The sequence below is a fragment of the Carex rostrata genome, chromosome 16 (genome assembly GCF_964058835.1).
Source record: "Carex rostrata chromosome 16, lpCarRost1.2, whole genome shotgun sequence".
Lineage (NCBI taxonomy): Eukaryota > Viridiplantae > Streptophyta > Magnoliopsida > Poales > Cyperaceae > Carex > Carex rostrata.
This window is the reverse complement of record NC_135933.1, coordinates 5812742-5832703: the sequence shown is the minus strand read 5'-3', so window position 1 is coordinate 5832703 and position 19962 is coordinate 5812742. Positions and strand designations below refer to the sequence as shown.

The 19962-nt window shown below is 34.9% G+C and overlaps 1 protein-coding gene and 2 non-coding genes across 4 annotated transcripts; all 3 read left to right on the top strand.

Annotated features, from left to right (window-relative positions):
* The first annotated feature begins 3863 nt into the window (after positions 1 to 3863).
* LOC144567880 (small nucleolar RNA SNORD36) lies at positions 3864 to 3945 on the top strand. The gene has a single exon (XR_013515529.1). It is a non-coding gene; the product is annotated as a small nucleolar RNA SNORD36 (small nucleolar RNA).
* A 157-nt stretch (positions 3946 to 4102) lies between these two features.
* Positions 4103 to 4184, top strand: LOC144567881 (small nucleolar RNA SNORD36). The gene has a single exon (XR_013515530.1). It is a non-coding gene; the product is annotated as a small nucleolar RNA SNORD36 (small nucleolar RNA).
* Positions 4185 to 10422: 6238 nt separating this feature from the next.
* On the top strand, positions 10423 to 18288 carry LOC144567474 (uncharacterized). Of its 2 annotated transcripts, none has more exons than XM_078317621.1 (12): positions 10423 to 10835; positions 11616 to 11910; positions 12563 to 12640; positions 13254 to 13425; positions 13668 to 13989; positions 14307 to 14906; positions 15000 to 15172; positions 15838 to 16055; positions 16384 to 16517; positions 17030 to 17241; positions 17414 to 17517; positions 17899 to 18288. In XM_078317621.1, the coding sequence occupies exons 2-12, from the start codon at positions 11640 to 11642 to the stop codon at positions 17967 to 17969; spliced, it is 2355 nt and encodes a 784-aa protein (XP_078173747.1). In that variant the 5' UTR covers positions 10423 to 10835; positions 11616 to 11639; the 3' UTR covers positions 17970 to 18288. The 2 variants fall into 2 exon arrangements, with proteins under 2 accessions (XP_078173747.1, XP_078173746.1); XM_078317620.1 differs by having other exon boundaries at positions 10423 to 10841; positions 11620 to 11910.
* Positions 18289 to 19962: the final 1674 nt, after the last annotated feature.

Below are 19962 nucleotides of genomic sequence, written 5' to 3'. Positions count from 1 at the left end.
CGTATTTAGATTTATCAAATTTACACAAAAAAAATTTGTAAATCAAATCTGAAATTTAAAATTATAGAAAAATATACATACACATATACATATAAAATAAAAAAATACATATACATATGCATTTAAAATTTTCTGTTTTTAAAAAAAAAAAAAAAAAAAAAAAAAAAAAAAATTGGGTTCGGTTAACGGTTCAGCGAACCAACGAATCCGGTTAACCGTTAACCGGACCCATGGTTTGGGTCCGGTTAATGGTTAACCGAACCATTTTGAAAAGGTCCGGTTAACCGTTAACCGGAAATTTGGTCCGGTTAACGGTTAACCGGTTTGGGTAGATTTCAAATTTGACATCCGGTTCGGTTATTTTTTGAAATTTAATTTAATTTTTGGATATAAATAAAAAAATCGGTGATATACATCCTATCTAAATAATTGTGATGATATCTACAATTTATCCTATCTAAATAATTGTGATGATATCTACAATTTAATTTAAAAAGGAAGTTGCAGATATTAAGTGGGTATTTCGTAAAAAGTAAATGTGCGTTAGAATTACCCTCAAAATATATTATATTTGTAGACTCCATAATTTAGATTGTTAAATCATAATAAAATGCAGTGTTTTTAAGCCGATTTTTTTATTTTTATCCAAAATTTAAAAAATTAACCGAACCGGTTGGTAAATTATAAAACTACCCAAACCGCTAAACGGTTAACCGGACCCTAGGTTCGGTTAACGGTTTAGCGGACCAAGGGTTCGGTTAACCGTTTAGCGGACCAAGGGTTTGGGTCCGGTTAACGGTTAACCGGATTCGTTGGTTCGCTGAACCGTTAACCGAACCCAATTTTTTTTTTTTTTTAAAACAGAAAATTTTAAATTTTTTTATTTTTCTATTGAAAATATACATGAAAATTCGTATTTAGATTTATTAACCGGAAATATGGTTTTGGTCCGGTTATCCAATAACTCGTTTTTTTTTTTTTTTTTTTTTTTCAACTCGTTTTTTTATAACCATATTTATATGCATATGTATATGTGTATGTATATTTTTCTATAATTTTAAATTTCAGATTTGATTTACAAATTTTTTTTGTGTAAATTTGATAAATCTAAATACGAATTTTATTTTATATGTATATGTAGATTATATAGAATATATAGTGTTTAGGGTTTAGGGTTAGTGTATATAGATTATATAGAATATTAATAAAATAAATATTCCGACAGAATATATATAGTTTACATTAAAAAAAAAAATTATTCACTATACAAGAAACATGGAAACTATATAGACTAGAAAATTTATACAAGTCGTATATATAATAAACAAGAATCAAGATGGTAACAAGAAAGTTAATTTAGTATAGCGGTTAGTGTACTTGGCTCCCACCCAAGTGACATGGGTTCAAGCCCCGGTGGGAGCAAAAAAAGTTCTCTTTTTTCGCAGTTCATGAGTAAGGTATGGACCGAGTCTATTTAGGTTCGAAAAAATTTAAATTCAGCAACTTCTGAGAATTCTTGAGAAAAAATGGTTCTTTGAATGGTTGTGATTAATTTGGAGCAAAAAAATGTCCAACCCAGTTGTATAAGATCCGTAAACAACTAAAGATGCATGGTTTTGCTTTGCATCTCCCATTTCCACTATACAAGATTATTGTTTTGCAATGCATCTCCAAAAGATACATTTAAAAAATCTCCAAAACAATGAATCTCAATTAAATACGATTTACAAAAATAAACATCGTATTTATATCTATCAAATTTACGAATAAAATTTGTAAATTAAATCTGAAAATTAACCATGATACAGAATAAATAATTTTATAATTTCAAAAAAGTAAAAAAAAAGTAAAAAAAATTGGTAACTGTATATTATTTATGTGTATGTGTATGTGTATTTTTCTATCAAATTATTCACTTAATTTTTTTTAAAACAGAAAATTTTCAAATTTTTTTTTCTATTGAAAATATACATGAAAATTCGTATTTAGATTTATCAAATTTACACAAAAAAAATTTGAAAAATATACATACACATATACATATGCATATAAATATGGTTATAAAAAAACGAGTTTAAAAAAAAAACAAAAAAAAAAAAAAACCATATTTCCGGTTAATAAATCTAAATACGAATTTTCATGTATATTTTCAATAGAAAAATAAAAAAATTTAAAATTTTCTGTTTTAAAAAAAAGTAAAAAAAAAAAAAAAAAAAAAAAAAAAAATTGGGTTCGGTTAACGGTTCAGCGGACCAACGAATCCGGTTAACCGTTAACCGGACCCAAACCCTTGGTCCGCTAAACGGTTAACCGAACCCTTGGTCCGCTAAACGGTTAACCGAACCCTTGGTCCGCTAAACCGTTAACCGAACCTAGGGTCCGGTTAACCGTTTAGCGGTTTGGGTAGTTTTATAATTTACCAACCGGTTCGGTTAATTTTTAAAATTTAATTTAAATTTTGGATAAAAATAAAAAAATCGGGTTTTTAAGAATATCCCAACAAGACAATTTTTTTATAAGAATTTTATAGTTTTTAATATAAAAAAAATGAATAAATTACTTATTCTATTAATATAATGTAATTAATTACAGTTATTTAGCACCTACCGGTGAAAATGATAGAAAGCTTTAAAACGATTTTTAGAACATTCAGTTTAGAACGTACCGGTGAAAATGAAAAAAAGTTTTAAAACGATTTTTTGGAAGAAGGGTTCAAATGTCTATTTTTTGTGCCTTTATCATGTCTCAATTTTTTAAAACTTTAATAACTCAAAATTTGAAACTTAAAAGTCAAAATAAAACCGTTGGATATGATCTATATCATTCTATTTATGTCCATGTAAAATATTACGGCATTTGAACTTTGTTTTGATTGCCATCAAGAGATTGTAAAAAAATGTACTAATGTAGATAATTTCTAGATGTTGATTTTTCAACTTATTAATTCAAATAAAAATAAAATTGAAATGCCATAATATTTTATGAGCATGTAGAGAAAATAATATAGATCATATCTAACAGTTTTATTTTGATATTTATAATTTAAAGTTTGAGTTATTGAATTTAAAAAAAAAAATTCATGATGGAGACACAAAAAATGAAGGCATTTGAACTCTCCTCTTTTTGAAATGTCTAAAGAATCTACTCTAGACTTCGCAATGTAAAAATAAAAAAAAGTATCAATTTTTGCATTATCCAATGAACACAGGCGTTCAAATTTCAGAAATGAGTCGTTTCCTCGTAAACACATTTGTCAAAAAAAAAAAACATTCAATATCTAAAAACAGAAACCAAATATAAAAAATACAAAATATTGAAAACTAATATGATTTTCCTCATTTCAAAAAGTGAAGATGTACATAAAAAATCTATTTCTATTGCTCCGTTGTATAAATTCTTTTTTTTTTTTGCTAGGATGAGAGTAGGTTTAGGAGTCTGTAGTAGACCAAAAGGCTTGGAATCCAGGCCCAATAAACGAACGAATGAACGACCCATATCATACACAACATCAGTCTATTGATCCAAATCCAATCTCAGAATTATACTATAAATCCCCACGGTGAAACCCTAACACCTCCTCCGCCTCCTCCCCTGCGTGAAAGAGAAGATGAGAGAGATTTTGTTGGCAGCCGTAGAGAGAGAGATTGATTCGTGAGGGAAATTTTATTGTCGGCATCACCTACGTGATCATAATCCCATTGGTTTTATTACTTTTTTTTATGACAATTTTATATATTTTCTTAAGAGAGATACATTTCTTCTTCATTCTTTGATAGTTAATTTACCATCAACTAAATTGTATGTGAGCTGCAATTTTTTTTTTTTTGCTGATTTTGATATAATATTAGATAAATTATTTTACTGAGCAAATGATGATATTCAATATTGATTTTTGAGCTTCTGCTTTGATGCAAACAAAATCGAGCTTTTTAAAACTGATGCTCAGTTTAATTAATCTAACTAAAAAGGGATTCTCAAGTTTTTTGCTCTCGAAATTAATTGTTATATTTTTGGATGATCATGCGCCTATCCATTATTTTGTTCCCTTTTCAATATGTGAGTTTGTACTGCATAGCTTGTTCAGATTTCCAATTATTACATTGAGCATATGATGAGGTTATATTTGTGATTTGAGATGCTTTCTATGATCCATTTACAATCGAGCTTTTTAAACCTGATGCTTAATAGAGATTTGACAATGACATGTTATTGTGTACCCGATCCAGATGCTTCTTTCTATTTCTCTGAGTTGTGCTCTCTAGTTTTCTGAAGAAATATAAATTTTTGTTTTGTGATGTTATTTCAGTAATTAATGATACCCAGCAGGTTTTTTTCAAAGTTGATTCCCGTGAGCTACCAATTTTAGTTGTCAACTGACAACTTTTTTTAAATAAAATGGCCTTAAGTCATTTGTCTCATTAACATGGAACAAAACAAAGTTTATACACAGCCTGAAATACCGTTTTTTTTTCCTACCCTCAAAAATCAGAATTAAATGAATACCACTCGAAAAATCGGAATTCAGATTCCCCCACGTTCGCACCGTGGATCTGCGGACGGATCGCCAACCTGTTCGCAGATTCACGGTGTGAACGGGTCGATGCGCAGATCCACAGTGTGAACGGGCCACTTGAGTGGGTCAAAGCGAACCTGTCAGTGCGCAGATTAGGGGTGTACAACGGGTGGGTTGATGATATTTTATTAAAATTTGAATCCAACCCGATTACACCGGGTTAAAAAATTTTTTTACTTGACCCATCCATAACTCAACCCAACCCATCTATTTTTTCATATACGGATTATTACGGGTTATGCGGGTTAAACGGGTTAAAATTTTAATCGAAATCTATTATATACTAAGTAACCAAGTAGACTTTATTTTAAATTAAGACTTGATAAATATACTCACCTTTGTAATTACTTGCACCATACCAGTATACCAACCAATAGCAATATGGGTATGAGATTCTGTTTCTTATACAGAACCTTGTTAAAAAAATTATGCCTAATGGAAATTGTGATCTTAATTCATCCCCTCAAACACCTAACTAGCATTGAAATTCAATAGTTCCAGTCTTAGAAAACTTAGATAAAATTTTACCTAATGGAAAAATCATAACAGCCCCAAAAAACTAGTATCCTGCTGCATCAATCATTGCAATTTGAGTTTACCACACCTGCTACTAATACGAAGAAATTAAGCAATAAGATAGGAGGAAAGGGCATGGGCCATAGATTTGAGACCGGGTCCGGGTATAAACGGGTTATTTCATAACCCGACCCAGAGTAACGGGTTTGTCAAAATCCAACCCGTACCTGACCCAGTAGCATCTCAACCCGGTAAAATACGGGTCGGGTAGGACGGGTCAGACGGGTCGGGTGGGTCGATAGTATTTTTGTACACCCCTAGCGCATATCCATGGTTCGGTGCGCAGATTCACGGTGCGAACGGGTCACGCGAGTGGGTCAGGGCGCGAGCGGGTCAGTCCGCAGATCCATTCTGCGAACGGGTTGGCCATCCGTCCGCAGATCCACAGTGCGAACGTGGCGGAATCTGAAATCTGATTATTCGGGTGGTATTCATTTAATTCTGATTTTGGAGGGCAGTAGGAAAAAAAACGGCCTAAAATATATAGAGGGTTTAAATACTTTTATTTTTTGTGTCTTTATCATGTCTCTATATCATTTTATTTATGTACATATAAAAAATTATGATATTTCAATTTTATTTTGATTGTTATCAAGATCTTATAAAAAACATACTAATGTAGATAATTTTTAGATATTAATTGTTTAATTTATTAATTCACATGAAATAAAATTAAAATGTGATAATATTTTATGAATACGTAGAAAAATAACACATATTACATTAAACGTGTTATTTTGACTTTTAAATTTTAAATCATTAAAGTTTTTAAAAAATGAAAATACCTTGAAGACAAAAAATAAAAGTATTTGAACCCTCAAATATATATATTATATTTGAACTCTCCTCAGATATAGAAGCGTATCCTCTGTGGAGTCGTAAGTTGCGGAGGTGTACAGAGCTTTTAATCTGGTTCATTTGTTTTTGATCGGATGGATCAGATTAGATCTTGTCCGAATTGAAAAAATTCTCAAAATTTAAACTAAGAACTACAGAGATTTGATTTGGTTTGTCCTATCAAAAACGAACGAACCAGATTAAAAACTCTGCACAGCTCCGCAGCTTACGACTCTGTAGAGGATACACTTCCCCTCAAATATATATACTATAATATGTTATATATTGAATTTATCATACCGCACCCATTACGAATTCGTATCCTCTGAGATATCTCAAACTTTGCGTGACTTAATGAAAAATTCCAACCGTTTAAATACATCTTGCACGAATCTCGTAAAAGTTAGATATCTCAGAAGATACGCACTCACCCATTACGCCCTGTACCAGTAATCAAACTGGTCTGACATGTATTGCCTAGAAACTTGTTATATTGACATATATCCATCAAAATTTATAACTTTTCAAAGAGAAGATATATTCAACCAAGCTTCAGAACAACGTGCCGATATTAATCAGACTACAATTAAGATGATATATAAGCAACACCCTTGTCATTGGTAAATTTGTTTTATGGACAGTCTACAATGAAATCAGAAAAAATTTAAAATTAAATAATTACCACCCGATCGAGTGTTTTTTGTTTTCTACCATTCATGCGGACTGGGTACGTGCACGGATTGAAATTGATGCGTGGACTGAATTTGCGCACCAATTGAGTTAATGCAGACGATGCGGAGTCGACACGAAACCGGTCTTGGAACAGTTAGGCAGAGTTTTGCTGATTGGTAACTTACACAGTTAACAGATAATGTTCACAATTTCTCCACTGCTGTCCTGTTCCTCCATTAGCTGCTATCTTCCATCTTACGATTTTTCTTGGGACTCCCTCCTGATTCCTGAATATCATCGGCCTAAAATAAAACTGGTGAGGTTAGATAAATGAAGAATTATTTCATTATACAAAGGGAAGTTTTTTTTTTTTTTTTTTTTTTTTTTTTTTTTTTGCATTTGAAAGATCATTTATGGATCACAGGTCGTAACACATTAATTAATAAGTTAGTATAAAGTTAGCCTAATCGACTTTAAATGAAAATTTTTACCCGCCGATCTTAAACAAACTTAATCTACTCGACGAGAGTCGAGCATTTGTGCTTTAAGCTTATTATTTTTTATTTTTATTTTGTACAAGAACAAGAGAACCAATGGATCAAAATAATTTATCACCGTGTTATTGAACCTCTTAATTGTTATACAAATAAATTCAAATATATTTAAATTTAAAATTGTAGACCCTTAATTTCTCATGCGAAGTCAATTTGAAAAGTTATCAAGAGTTAAAACTTACGAAATCATGATTTCATAAGCGTAAACTCATAATATTGGCTTTAATCCAATTTATTTTATTTTGTTAATTGAACTCATTAAAAAGGAGTCCGGCTAGTATTACATCAATGTCATTTTAATCTAGGGCTGTCAACGAGCTGGGCTTATTAATTATGGCCCGAGCCTGGATCGAGCGAGCTGGACCTAGGTCACCCGAGTCAAAAGCCCAGCTTAAACTTGTGACAAGCCAGCCTGAGTTAGTTCGTAAGCTGACGAGCTGGGCTTTATTGAACTGCTATTATACAAATTCAAAAATATAAAATAAGAAAGCCCATTGATTATTTAAATAATCTAAGCCATAAAATATGATATAATTCATACATAAATTCACACAACTAATATATACCAATAACCAAGCCAATTCACAACTAAATTCATATAACTAAATATAATAAATCCACACAAAATTTATACAAGGGCAAGGCTATACAGTATAGCTCATTATGGGCTGAGCTGACCTCTAGCTCAGCTTGTTTATTTTGGCCTGAGCCTGAGTCGAGCTGGCTCGTTAACATCTCAGCTAAGTTAGCGCACGTGTAGCATTAGAAATAGAAATAGAATTACAGAAGCCTATATAAATTACAAAAAAAAAAAAACATGTAGCATAACGGTAATAGTGGTTAGCTATTACAGCTATAACGGTCGTAGCTGAGTTAGCGCACGTTTATCTCATAACTTAGCGTTTATGTTCCAAAAAAGCTATAGCGCTGCTATAGCTAGCTATTTAGAACGCTGATGTAAACACATAACACATTTAATAAATCGGTTTGAACAATTTAAATTCGTCATTTAAAATCTATATAATAAATTTTGATACTATGACACTAATACTATACTTGCCGGATTCATTAAAAAGATAATACCATAAATAAATTGTTAGACAACAGTGGAAATATGTCCCTGTCAAAGTTTTTATGCAGCCTATCTGATGTGAATCATGTGATAAGGAATAACACCCTTAATTATAACATATCTTTTTTCTTAGAACATGATCATACCAACCACTTTTCACAGCCAAACCTGGGTACACTTTCTTGATCGGAGCAGTCTCTTTTGGAAAATAAAAAGAATTTATGTATGGAGTAAAACTAGGGGTGTTCTTAAGTTCACCAAACTTCTTGGTGAACTCAAGTCTAAAATTTATCAAATCGGCTTCAAATGACGAATTTGAACTGTTGAAATCCACCTACCTTACGAGTGATGCATCTACATGTGAAAATTTTAAACATTCGAATTAATTTAGTATAAAGTCAAGCGGTCAAAAGACATTCAAAAAATAAATGTATTAAAATTAATTTATTAACCTTTTAATTTTGACCGATTGACTTTATACTAAATTAATTTAAATGTTTAAATTTTTTATCTATAGACGCATCACTCATAAGATAGGTGAGTTTCAATGATTCAAATTTGTTATTTTAAATCGATTTAATGGATTTTAAACTTAAATTCACCAAAGGACTTGGTGAACTTAAGAACACCCTAGTTATACTCTTAGAGCATCTACATCCCTGAAACTCTTGGAGTTTCTAATCTGATGTGGCAGTTTCTAAACCAGTTTCAGGGATGCAGATGAGTTTCTTATTTAGCAATTTTGCTCCAAAGTTTCTTAATAAGAAATCGTTTATAAACTCTGACATGGCCAAATAATTCGCTGAAATTCTTTTCTCCTGTAATTTATTTGCTGATGTGGCAATTAAGAAACTCTAATTTTAATTTCAGAGATGTAGGGGTTTAGAAACTTTCAGAGACAAAATTTCTAAAAATTAGTTAACAGTTATTTAGAAACTCCAAGAGTTTCAGGGATGTAGATGCTCTTAGGGCTTGTTCGGCAGTGAAGGAATAAGGGAATTGAATGGAATTGAAGATCTATTCTTGTTGAATAGGAGAAATGTGAGTTGGAATAGAGGAGTGGAATAGGGACGCTTTCCCTCTTTTCTCAATTCCAATGAAGGGCTGGAATAGAGAATTGGGCTGAAAAAATGAACGAAAAGAGTATGTTTTTATTCTTTATTAGGCTGATGTGGTGTTTAATACTAATTTCCTTTCTTCTCTCCATTTTAATATTCTCTCTCTTTCTTCTCCCTGCACATCTACAGAGGAGAAAACCTTTCTCCATCTACTCCGATCCATTGATATTCAACAATATGTTGGGTAATTTTCAAAACTAAAACTACCAGTGAGATGGACGCAATAAGGCGGTGAGTAGTATATATATTTGTGAATGAAATTTCTTTTTCGGTCGACAATAATTTCTTGACAAGCAGATTTTGAATTTGATACTTTCCTCTGTCTTGATCGACAATAATATCTTGACAAATGGATCTATGACTTGCGATTTTTTATTTCTCAGCAATAATGCATCGCCAGCGGATCTTGAATTAATTTTTTATTTTTGGTAACTTTATCTTGACTAACAAATTTTACATTTGAGACTTCACTTTCTCTTTTTCATTTATTTTAAGATGATAACTTTATCACACTTCCCATTATTTTGATTAATAATTTTTCATCTGTCCTGTCTTCTAATTCCTCATTTAACCTTTCATCTCTCCATTTTGAGTATTTGTCACTTGTATTTATCAGTTTACGGAGAATTTTCAAATCAAATTCCTCCATTATTTTTACTCACCGATTAAAAAATACACTAATTTCAAAAATTCAATCCACCGGTTAAGAGGTGCACTTACCTTTTAACTAACCAAGCCCAAATCAGCACTAAAGATGACTCTTGCTTGATCCGCAAAATAGCCCACTCCACTTGAGAAGCGTATCCTCTGATACTGCATTACTTCACGAAATCTCAGCCGAGTGATGCTTTTACAGGCCAGTAGTACTGTAGTAGATGTACAAAGGATATTTGAGATTCGTGGCGGATTAAACCGAACGGCTGAGATTCCTCATTATCCACGGTAGATACCCCACCCCCACTGAATCTGAACTCCTTTACTTGCCCTTCGTAGTTAGTACAGCACAAGTGCACAAGAGGGATTCAAATATACTTCTCTTCTTTTAATTTGTGAACTGTAGGCCTCCAGTTGACTCCTTTCGAACACGTCTCGTTCTCTGTCTTCTCTCGGATCGAGCCCCAGGATTCATTTGGTAACCTCGATCTGATTTGGATCTGAGAAGGGTCGTCAGCAAGGGAAGTCTGAGGAAAACTGGTGATCGAAGTCGCTTGGTGTGTAGCACTGAGGTGAGCGAGGCCGCTGGAGAATAGGGATCGCTGGTAAGTGGTTGTTCACAATTGTGTTGGCTTCACACGATTTGAGAACCAGCTGGCCTCGCACCTTGTAGGAGGGACTAACACAAGGTTGAAATTGATAACTAAGTCTTGTATAGGTCAGGCGTGCTATGGGAGCTTGAACAATCCGATCTTGATACACTTCTAGTATAGCTCGAGGTACGTGTTTGATCTGATCTGGTGCGAGGTTGGTCTTGTAATTTGATGGTTATGGATCAAAGAAACAAAGATGGAATCTAGAATCGGTAATGTGGTCATTCTTTGAAGTAAGAAGCGACTCCGTTCTCAATTGTCTGATCTGGATGTGCACAAGGCCGATTGCTCTGATACCAATTGTCACGATTCTAGAGGAGGGATCGGGCAAATTGTTGAAATTTGAGGGTGATTTGTGTAATTAAAAACGAAATGGATTATTTGGTAATATTTTTTTGGTGTATAAAATGGGTAAAGAGAAATGATAAAGACAACAAGGCTCAGTTCATAATATCCCACATATCTCAATTACAAGGATGTGATGTCATCTCTTTTAACATTTCTAAATGTTCCTGACTTATTACATCATAATATCTCCCACCTAATTATCTAATTATTCTAAACACCATCAATTAGCTACTCACTCTTATCTCCCATTTATTTTAATTACTATTAAACTCCCATGACATTACATTTTTAAACAATATATAATAGAATTGTTTTTCCAACAAAAATTGGGTTATTTTGGATTGAAGTATGGCTTGATTGACTATATGGTCCTTAATTGTTAATCTGCAGCATTGCTGACCAGTACTATTGCAACAGGTTTGGTCTTGTGTTGGTTAATCAATGCAACTAAGCTTTCTAAATGAGGAAATCCATGATGAAAGATTTATGTTTTTGTCATACTGTTACCAGATTTTAATGCTATACTAGTCACACTGTCTTTACTTTTCATCCATGTAGGTAGAGAAACCAAACAAAACATAGATGAATTTCTTGTATCGAACCCAACCTGCAGCACCGGAGCTACCCATTACACCAGAATATGAGCCAATCAAGGACGTCGTGCGCAAACCGGCAGCCACACTAGAGGGCTTGATTGCTGCTGAAGACCCGTTCCCTGGACCTGGTCCAGGGGATAGTGACAGTGATGGACCTTCTGACATGGCATCAGGACAACCTGCTTTGAGAAATGAGCTTCCAGAAGGAAAGCATGCTGATGTGTTAGATGGGGATGGCTGGATCGCAATTCCATATAGTACTCTCTCTCTCTCTCTCTCTCTCTCTAGTTAGCCATGGGCAACCCTCAAGTTAGGAACCATCGTTCACTACTTGTGCAATGAGTTATCTACTTAATTTCAATTTCACATCATCTGACCTTCAGTTGTGCAACCATATGTCACACTCAATAGCCTTAGTTTTGACTTATTTTAATGCAGCTTACCATCAAATTTTGTTCGAATGAACAAAACAAACTGATAAGAGAATCAGACCATGACCTATTTTGTACCAGGTGGTGTCCTGATAGTTATGCCTGTCAGGGTAATCAGGACCGATTTTACCTAAGTTAACCTTCAATCTGCACTGATACGAAACTTGGTTGCCTTATCTGTTCTATCCAATCCATTTTGACCTCATCTTGCCACCTAATATGTAATTAAACAGAAATAAAGTAACCACAAACAGAAATCACCCTACCCCTGGTGCCCCCTGCAAAAGTGAAGAAGAGAAGGAAAAATTTTCAGTGATCAATTGCTACTGGTACATATAGTACGAGCCTGTCAAAATGACATAAGAAAAGTAATATATGAAACATAGCTGTACTTGCTTATACGAAGAAGTTGTGTGTATGTGGGTATGGGTTTGTGTATTTGTGCTACTCAAATAACTATTTCTTATTTTTGCTTTAGAGGAGCTCCCTAAGAATTGGAATGAGGTGTGTGATATGGCTCAACTGCAACTGTTGGATCGTTCTTTTATTTTTCCAGGTACTTTTAAATAAGCAACTTTTTTGTAAGATGGTGTCTGCTGCCTTTACCCTTTTCTATGGAGCTTGTACTGTCCCATGAGCTCTCTAATTTTAATATATCTACGAGGTCCTTACTTAACCTAATTATGTTCGCTACTTTTTTTTGATTTGGTGCCTAAGCTCTAATCATTTTTCAATTAGCTTACTACTGCTGGTTGCAACTAAAACTGGTTGATTCTTATAATTTATTCTGAGCATATTGAAAGCTGTTTAGTTGTTAGTTCGTTACATTGGCCACACACACATCCTCCCCAAAAAACCCAATCTGCACACACACAAAAAAAATGTAGGGGAGGGTGAGGGGAGAGAGTTTAAATAGAATAACAATTAACCATACCTAACATGAGGAACTATATGCTGATGATATCTGCGTATAGGCACTTGCATTGGGCTTAATGGCGTTATTTGCATAAATTTATTGTAATCTGGTCTTGACAATAAGCCTCCTTAGGCAATGCCCAGGTTTTGAATGGTTTTGAATTTTGAGTAGATGGGCCATTTCTGATTTTCTGCATGAGGCCATAGATGTGTATAATATGGCACTTAATCCTAATAATTGCCATTGTTATCAGGAGAGCAGGTTCACATACTAGTATGCCTTTCGGCCTCTGCACTGAAATCAGAGACAATCTCTCCATTTAAAGCTGGTACTTCTCTAGTTCGCCATAATGAGAAGTCTGTTTCAAATGGAGTGCATCAAGCCAAGCATACACCGGATAGTTCAGAAATTGTTACAAGTTCTACGTAAAGTTTTTTCTTTCTTAATTTCTTTCATTTTCCACTTTTACATTCAAGGATCACAATAGTGCTTTATGCCTGCATACTCCAGCTAGGACTACAGACCCATCAAAGGAAAAATAATAGTAATGATAATATACTAAAAGTTTGATATAGTACTCCTTTTTTCCTGTTCACTTATTTTGTAATTCCAACTCCAGTTTCAGAATTGCATGTTTCCAACTGAATTTACCTTTTCTTTAATTCAGTAAGGAAAATGGCGATGCTCCAGGAGAGGCTGCTGGAGTGGAAAATAAAGAGACCAATGGCCAAGTGTTGCCACCTACAATTTCTGAGACAGACGATCAAAAGAAACAGGCAGAGAACATTCTAGAGAGATTCAGAAGCTCAAGTTTCTTTGCGAGAATTGCACAATCAGATGACCCTCTCTGGTCCAGGAAGAAACGGGCCCCGCGAGGTGAGAGCTCGTGCAATGCTGTCTCTGACAAGGGTTTTTTTGACAGTACAACAGCTGGTGGTGTGGCGAGAGATGCAGCGAAGTGCTTCTTACTAAGTAATGGAGATATAGTGGTATGCTTGTGGGTTGTAACCTTTCTTTTTAATTCTTTCTTTTACTTAGTACCCTCTAAAATGTCTTCCTTGCTCGAGCTTATTTTTCTTTTCTGCATAAATGTGATGTAAACTTTTGTTGCGCAACTTCCTCGATAAGTGTGGACACGAACAATATCCATGTTTTAATTCCAGCTCAATTGTGCAAATAACCTAAATTACATGTCGAGTGCCCTCATTTTTTTTTTTTTTTGTCTAGCAAAACACACTTTTTATTATTATTTAACACATCTAATTCACATTGATTCAGAACATCTCTACCTTTTGCAATGATGCAGGTTCTATTGCGGGTCAATGTTGGAGTCACTAATTCCATACCTGACCCGATACTAGAAGTTCTCCAATTTGAGAAGCGTCAGTGGCCAAATCACACTGGAATTTCCTCGTCTGACCCGTGTCCCATACCTGACCCGTGTCATGAGCTCCTTACCTGGCTCCACCCTCTCGACCGCACCCTAGCCCCACCGCGTTCCCTCTCACCTCCAGTAAATCCACCTGCTATAACTCACAAGCCCTCCTTCTCAGGGTCATCCACCTCCCAGATCTTCTCTTTTAGCAACTTCAGGAGCTACTCTATGCCGACCAATACCATGCCTCCAGTAACTGCTGCTCCACCCCCTTCCAGTGCAAACAACATCGAGGAGTTTGACAATGTTTCACTGGACAGGTCCAGTAAGGGAGGGGAGAGTGTGGAGAGTAAGCTCTCCTTCAGGGGAGTCATGATGGAGACTGAGAGGTACTCGGTGCGGGCAGGGTTAGAGGGGGTGTATTTACCCGGTAAGAGATGGCGGAGGCGGGTTGAGATTGTTCAGCCAGTGGAGGTCCATTCATTTGCTGCCAAGTGTACCACTGAGAATTTGCTCTGTGTACAAGTCAAGGTACCTTCTCAAATTATAAGTTTCATTTCATGTATTTATTAAAGGGAACATTAGTTGATTGATGTGTTGTTTCATGTGGCCTTATTTGTGCAGAATGTTGCTCCTGAACATTTAACAGATATAATAATATATGTGGATGCATTAACCATTGTCTTTGAGGAGACCTCAAAAGGTGGGTCTGGTACTGGGACCAGCAAACCCCTCTCCCTTCCCATTGCCAGCATTGAGGCTGGGGATGGCCACAGCTTGCCTAATCTTGCGCTTAGGTATGTTTTTAGGTTTCTTTTGTGGTGTTTGCATATTTGAAAATGTTCAGTTGTATTGTGGTATCTGTAGTTCTTTTTGGACATGGTAGTTGCTTATACTTTATGTGAAAATCAACCATAATGTAGGGCTTTGTTTGTATATTAGTGACACATTTATTGGATGGGAATTTTATAAAATCAAGATATAAACTACAGGGCAATAGTATTTGAACATAGGATGATGTGCCGATAAATGGCACTATGTGTAAGTGTTTTTTTATTTACTGAGTAATGTCTTTATGTGGGTTATCAAAATCATTGCTCTTTAGACTGCTCCAGTAAGGCACTATGTGATTGAAATTCTTTTACCTCTACACCCTATTTTGGAATTACACAAATGAATGTTTGGAGGGTAGAGGATGTGATATCTTCCATGCCCATTATAATTTTTTTGGAATAAGGTTATATCTCCCTCTCCATTGTAAATCTTGTGAAAACAAAGGTTATTATGGCTGATAGTTAGTTGAACTCGACGATAGTTTTAATCATTAGTGCAGTACATACTAACAACAAGTTTGCTAATCGTTAGTAATGCTAATACCCCATAAAGTATCATGCAGATAGCTAATAGTTTAGTTAATAGTTATTCCAATTTTATGTTTGTTCAAATTACTGTTGAAATTTAGGAGAGGCGAGGAGCATTCTTTCATTCTGAAGCCAGCAACAACACTGCATAGAGATTCTAAGGGAGGCATTGAGACAAGCCCATCTTTGTCAAATTCTCGGCCGGGCACCTCTTCCTGGAATCTGCCTCCAAAGTCTAAGGTTTTAGAACCCAAGACAGCCACTTCTTCAAGTGCAGACCAATATGCAATATTGGTATCATACCGCTGCAACTACTCTGGTAAATGTTTGTTTGTATTTTTATTTTCAGACAGGTCTGCATAGAATATCATATTGCAGTGACTTGCACAATAGTTTTCAACAATTTAATCATGAGTCCATGACATTGTTCAACATTTGTAAAATTATTTCAGGTATTTCAATTACCCTTCCTGCTTCAAATTCATACTCAATTTTGGTTCAGCTCATTATTGGCCTTTGATTTTCATTTTTCCTGATTTAGTTACCGTGCCTAGTTTGGATCCAATAGTTGTTATGATTGTTGCTATTCTTTTCATATTAGGATGTGTATTATTTTTCTGATTTTTTATTTTATAATTGTCTCTCAGAATCAAAGCTATTTTTCAAGCAAGCAACGAGCTGGCAGCCTTGTGTTACAAGAGATGTTATGATCTCAGTTTCATCTGAGCCGCACAATCAAGCAGTGCGACAAAGCGCAAGAGTGCCTCAACTGCCAGTTCAGGTGATTGTGCACCGAATCCTACGAAAAGTGACCATTATACCCTTGATATCATTTCAAGGGTTTTAGTTGGCGGTGTTACAACAAGATTTTAGCTGCTACATACTCCGTCTTGACCAAAATTTATCTGGGCTGCATACCTGATCAGCTGACTAAGATGATAGCATTTTTCTAAAATTTGCCAAGCCTCAATTTGGCCCATTTAAGCAGGATAAAATTTTCAAACCTCAATATGGCCCACACAGAATAAATCTTAAATTTGTGCAATCTGGTCTAGCTGAGCCTAACTATGATTCAGCCTATTTTCTCCTGGTTGTGAAATGTCTATTTCAGCCTATTTTCTCCTGGTTGTGAAAAGTCAAACTAAAAGGAGACATGGGGATTAAGAAGTGTCTAATCTAACTGATAATTAAGATAATGCTAGTATCGTGCATTTCAGTTCATGCCAGTATCTAGCCTACTGACATGGCACCGAAAGCTACATAATTTCTCAAATACAATTGTTCAACTTACAGGTGTTAACTCTGGAAGCAACAAATCTCACAGCAGAAGACCTAACTCTAACAGTGCTTGCTCCAGAGCCATCAGCCTCCTCTCCTAGAGTTCTTCCATTGAACTCAGCACCTACCACACCAGCTGGCAGTTCGTTTTCTACTGAATCTCCAAATGAAGGCAATAGTATGGCAAGCTGTTCCCATCTTTGGTTACAGAGTGCTGTTCCTCTTGGGTAATTTGTTTTAAATTTTCTTAGTATTTAATTTCTGGGCAAGATAGGTATTTGCTTCTGTTTAGTCATGGAATTTCCAACTGGTTGATGATGCAACTGTGGTTTACCAGTTGGGATATTTTTCTATTTGTTTTTCTTTTTTTACATATTTTGGTCTGGTGGTTATGCTTAGGTGTGTTCCGGCACGATCAAGTGCTACAGTGAAGTTGGAGTTGCTACCATTAACAGACGGAATCATTACTCTTAACACACTTCAAATTAGCATCAAGGAGAAAGGTGTGAATACGTCTTGATGAACAATTTTTGAATTATTCTTTCCATCAAAATTGAATAAAGAAGATAAGATTTTGGGTTACAGAAGATGAAATTATCTAGTTACTGGTCGATTATTTACCAGTAGTTAACTCTTATTGTGGTAACTCATACCTGTGTTCATGGTATCAAACCATCCAGTATTAACCAGACCAATCCTCGAGGGTATTGAAACAATGATGAGTTTCTGTGTGTGTGAGAGAGAGAGACCCATCATTGTTTGCCAATATAGATCTCTATGTTATATTTTAGCTCATTGACAAATGAAACCATAATTCTTTATTCTAGAATTGTATATTTTTCTTATCAGTAGAAAGTAGGCATTAATGAAGTTCCAAACTGCAGGGTTAACATACGTTCCTGAGCACTCTTTGGAGATCTATGCCACTTCCAGCATTTCTACTGGAATTTCATAGATAGATAGATAGAATAGAATTCCTTTCATTTTCTGAAGGGTTATCTCTTACGCAATTTTGCGGTCATTTGAAAGGTGAGTGTAGAACGGGAACCAATTGCATTTTAAAATAAAATTGTGTTGCCATGTAGAGCTTCTCTCTTGTTTTTTCTTTTTGCTTTTTCTTTGCAATCTTAAATCGATGTTGCTTTTTGTTTTTATAACATTGTTTTGTATTGTTCCTTTTTTTTGTTGGTTGTATGTATTGGTTCTCACCGGACATTCAAGCATTTGTGTTGATATGTAATTAACAAATATCAGAATTTTACTTCCTTCAGTAAGACTAGCATGTTTAATCAATCTTTTCAAGTTTTTCGGAGGCAACAGAACTTTGCCCCAAATTTGTACTTGGTTGGGCGGTGTGGGTCAATGTTTTTTTATCTGTAGCACTTCGGAAAAAAGTAATAAATTCACAGCATCAGAAATAATAAAAAAAATAATAATACAAACGTAACCTGTATTTGCATTTTTTTCAAAAGAGAAACACCAAGTACATCAAACGTTTGTGCTTCTATATAAAAACAGCCTTAGTAATTCCCCACAATAATTCACTCATTTCACTTCTCTTTACCTACCCACTTATCTCTATGTAAGCTTAACTTTTTTATTAATAGAATAGTTAAGTAGTGGTGCAATATTGAAATTTGTAATTCACATACTTTAGGTTGATTGACCAAAACAACCATTACGATTTGTGTAATGGTGTATTTCGGGGGTGTAGTGTAACTCGATATGGGCAAGAGGGGACTCAGTGGTGAGTACAGTGTCGGCCCTCGTTTTATGTTTCATGTGACTGGTGAACAAAACATTTATGATGTCAGAGAGATAATTTAGTCTTGGATATTACGAGGGTGAGGACAACCTTAATATTAAGCCAGTTATAATATCGGGATGTTGTTTATCCAATTTTTACTAATTGGTCCTAATTTGTGACGATGAAACCTGACAACTTAATTCCGGTATGATGCTATTGATGTTCGTCATAACTCAATACTAGATTCTAGAGCTGTACGTTGAGGCAATTACAAACCTCAACCGCGGTATTAATCTTCAATTATCCCTTGAATTTGATAATGCGGTATCCGAGACCGCGAGACATAGTCAGAATCTAGTTAAACCCAGTGTAGTGCGGTTTCTGAGAAACAAGCGGGTTCGAGCCAGACCCGGTATCACCAAGCAATAACAGGTCGAGTCAAACCCGGTCTCATTAAACACAAGCGGGTACGAGCCAGGCTTAGTCCTGTCAGACATAAACGGGTTCGAGTTATACCCGATATACTTATTTTGATCCTTATCCTGATCTTATTGATGATGAAGATGGTAATGTTGGATGGAATTGATGAAGAAGATGGCTAGAATGAGGAGGCCTGGGATGATGAAGATATTTCAGAGGGTGATGTCCCTCCTTGGTCACAGACATCACCAGTGCTTGGGATGATGAAGATATTTCAGGGGGTGATGTCCCTCCTTTCTTAATAATTCACCAATGTTCTTTCATCACGACGCATAATAATCTCTCATATTTTGGGTCAACTGATATAAATCTGAATATTTATTTTTATGATTATTAAATGTGCTTGTGTATGTAATGAGTTTTGATATTTTAAATTTAAGTATTATCATTTCAGTTCAACCAAACAAGTTTAATTCAGTTAGTTTCGGTTCGACAAGTTTTATTTGGTTGATTTGGTTAGATTTTTAAAAATCAAATAAAATTTTAATTTGATTATTTGAATTCGCTTTTTAACTAAACTGACCGTTAATCCTACTGAGTTGGGTTTCACCGCGGGCATATATAGTATTAAGTCTGAGATTGGACTTGGATCAATACAGAGAGAACGATCCGGGCTAAGACTGATGTTCCGATAATCTGGACCGTTCACTCGTTCGTTTATTGGACTGGAATTCCAGGCCTTTCGGCTACTACATATTTTTGGAGCCCGTACCTAGATCTA

Coding starts and splice junctions, on each gene's coding strand:
- LOC144567474 (XM_078317621.1), top strand. CDS start 11,640: ATGAATTTCTTGTATCGAACCCAACCTGCAGCACCGGAGCTACCCATT. Junction 13,990..14,306: donor TAAGTAATGGAGATATAGTG/GTATGCTTGTGG, acceptor GCAATGATGCAG/GTTCTATTGCGGGTCAATGT. Junction 16,056..16,383: donor ATACCGCTGCAACTACTCTG/GTAAATGTTTGT, acceptor ATTGTCTCTCAG/AATCAAAGCTATTTTTCAAG.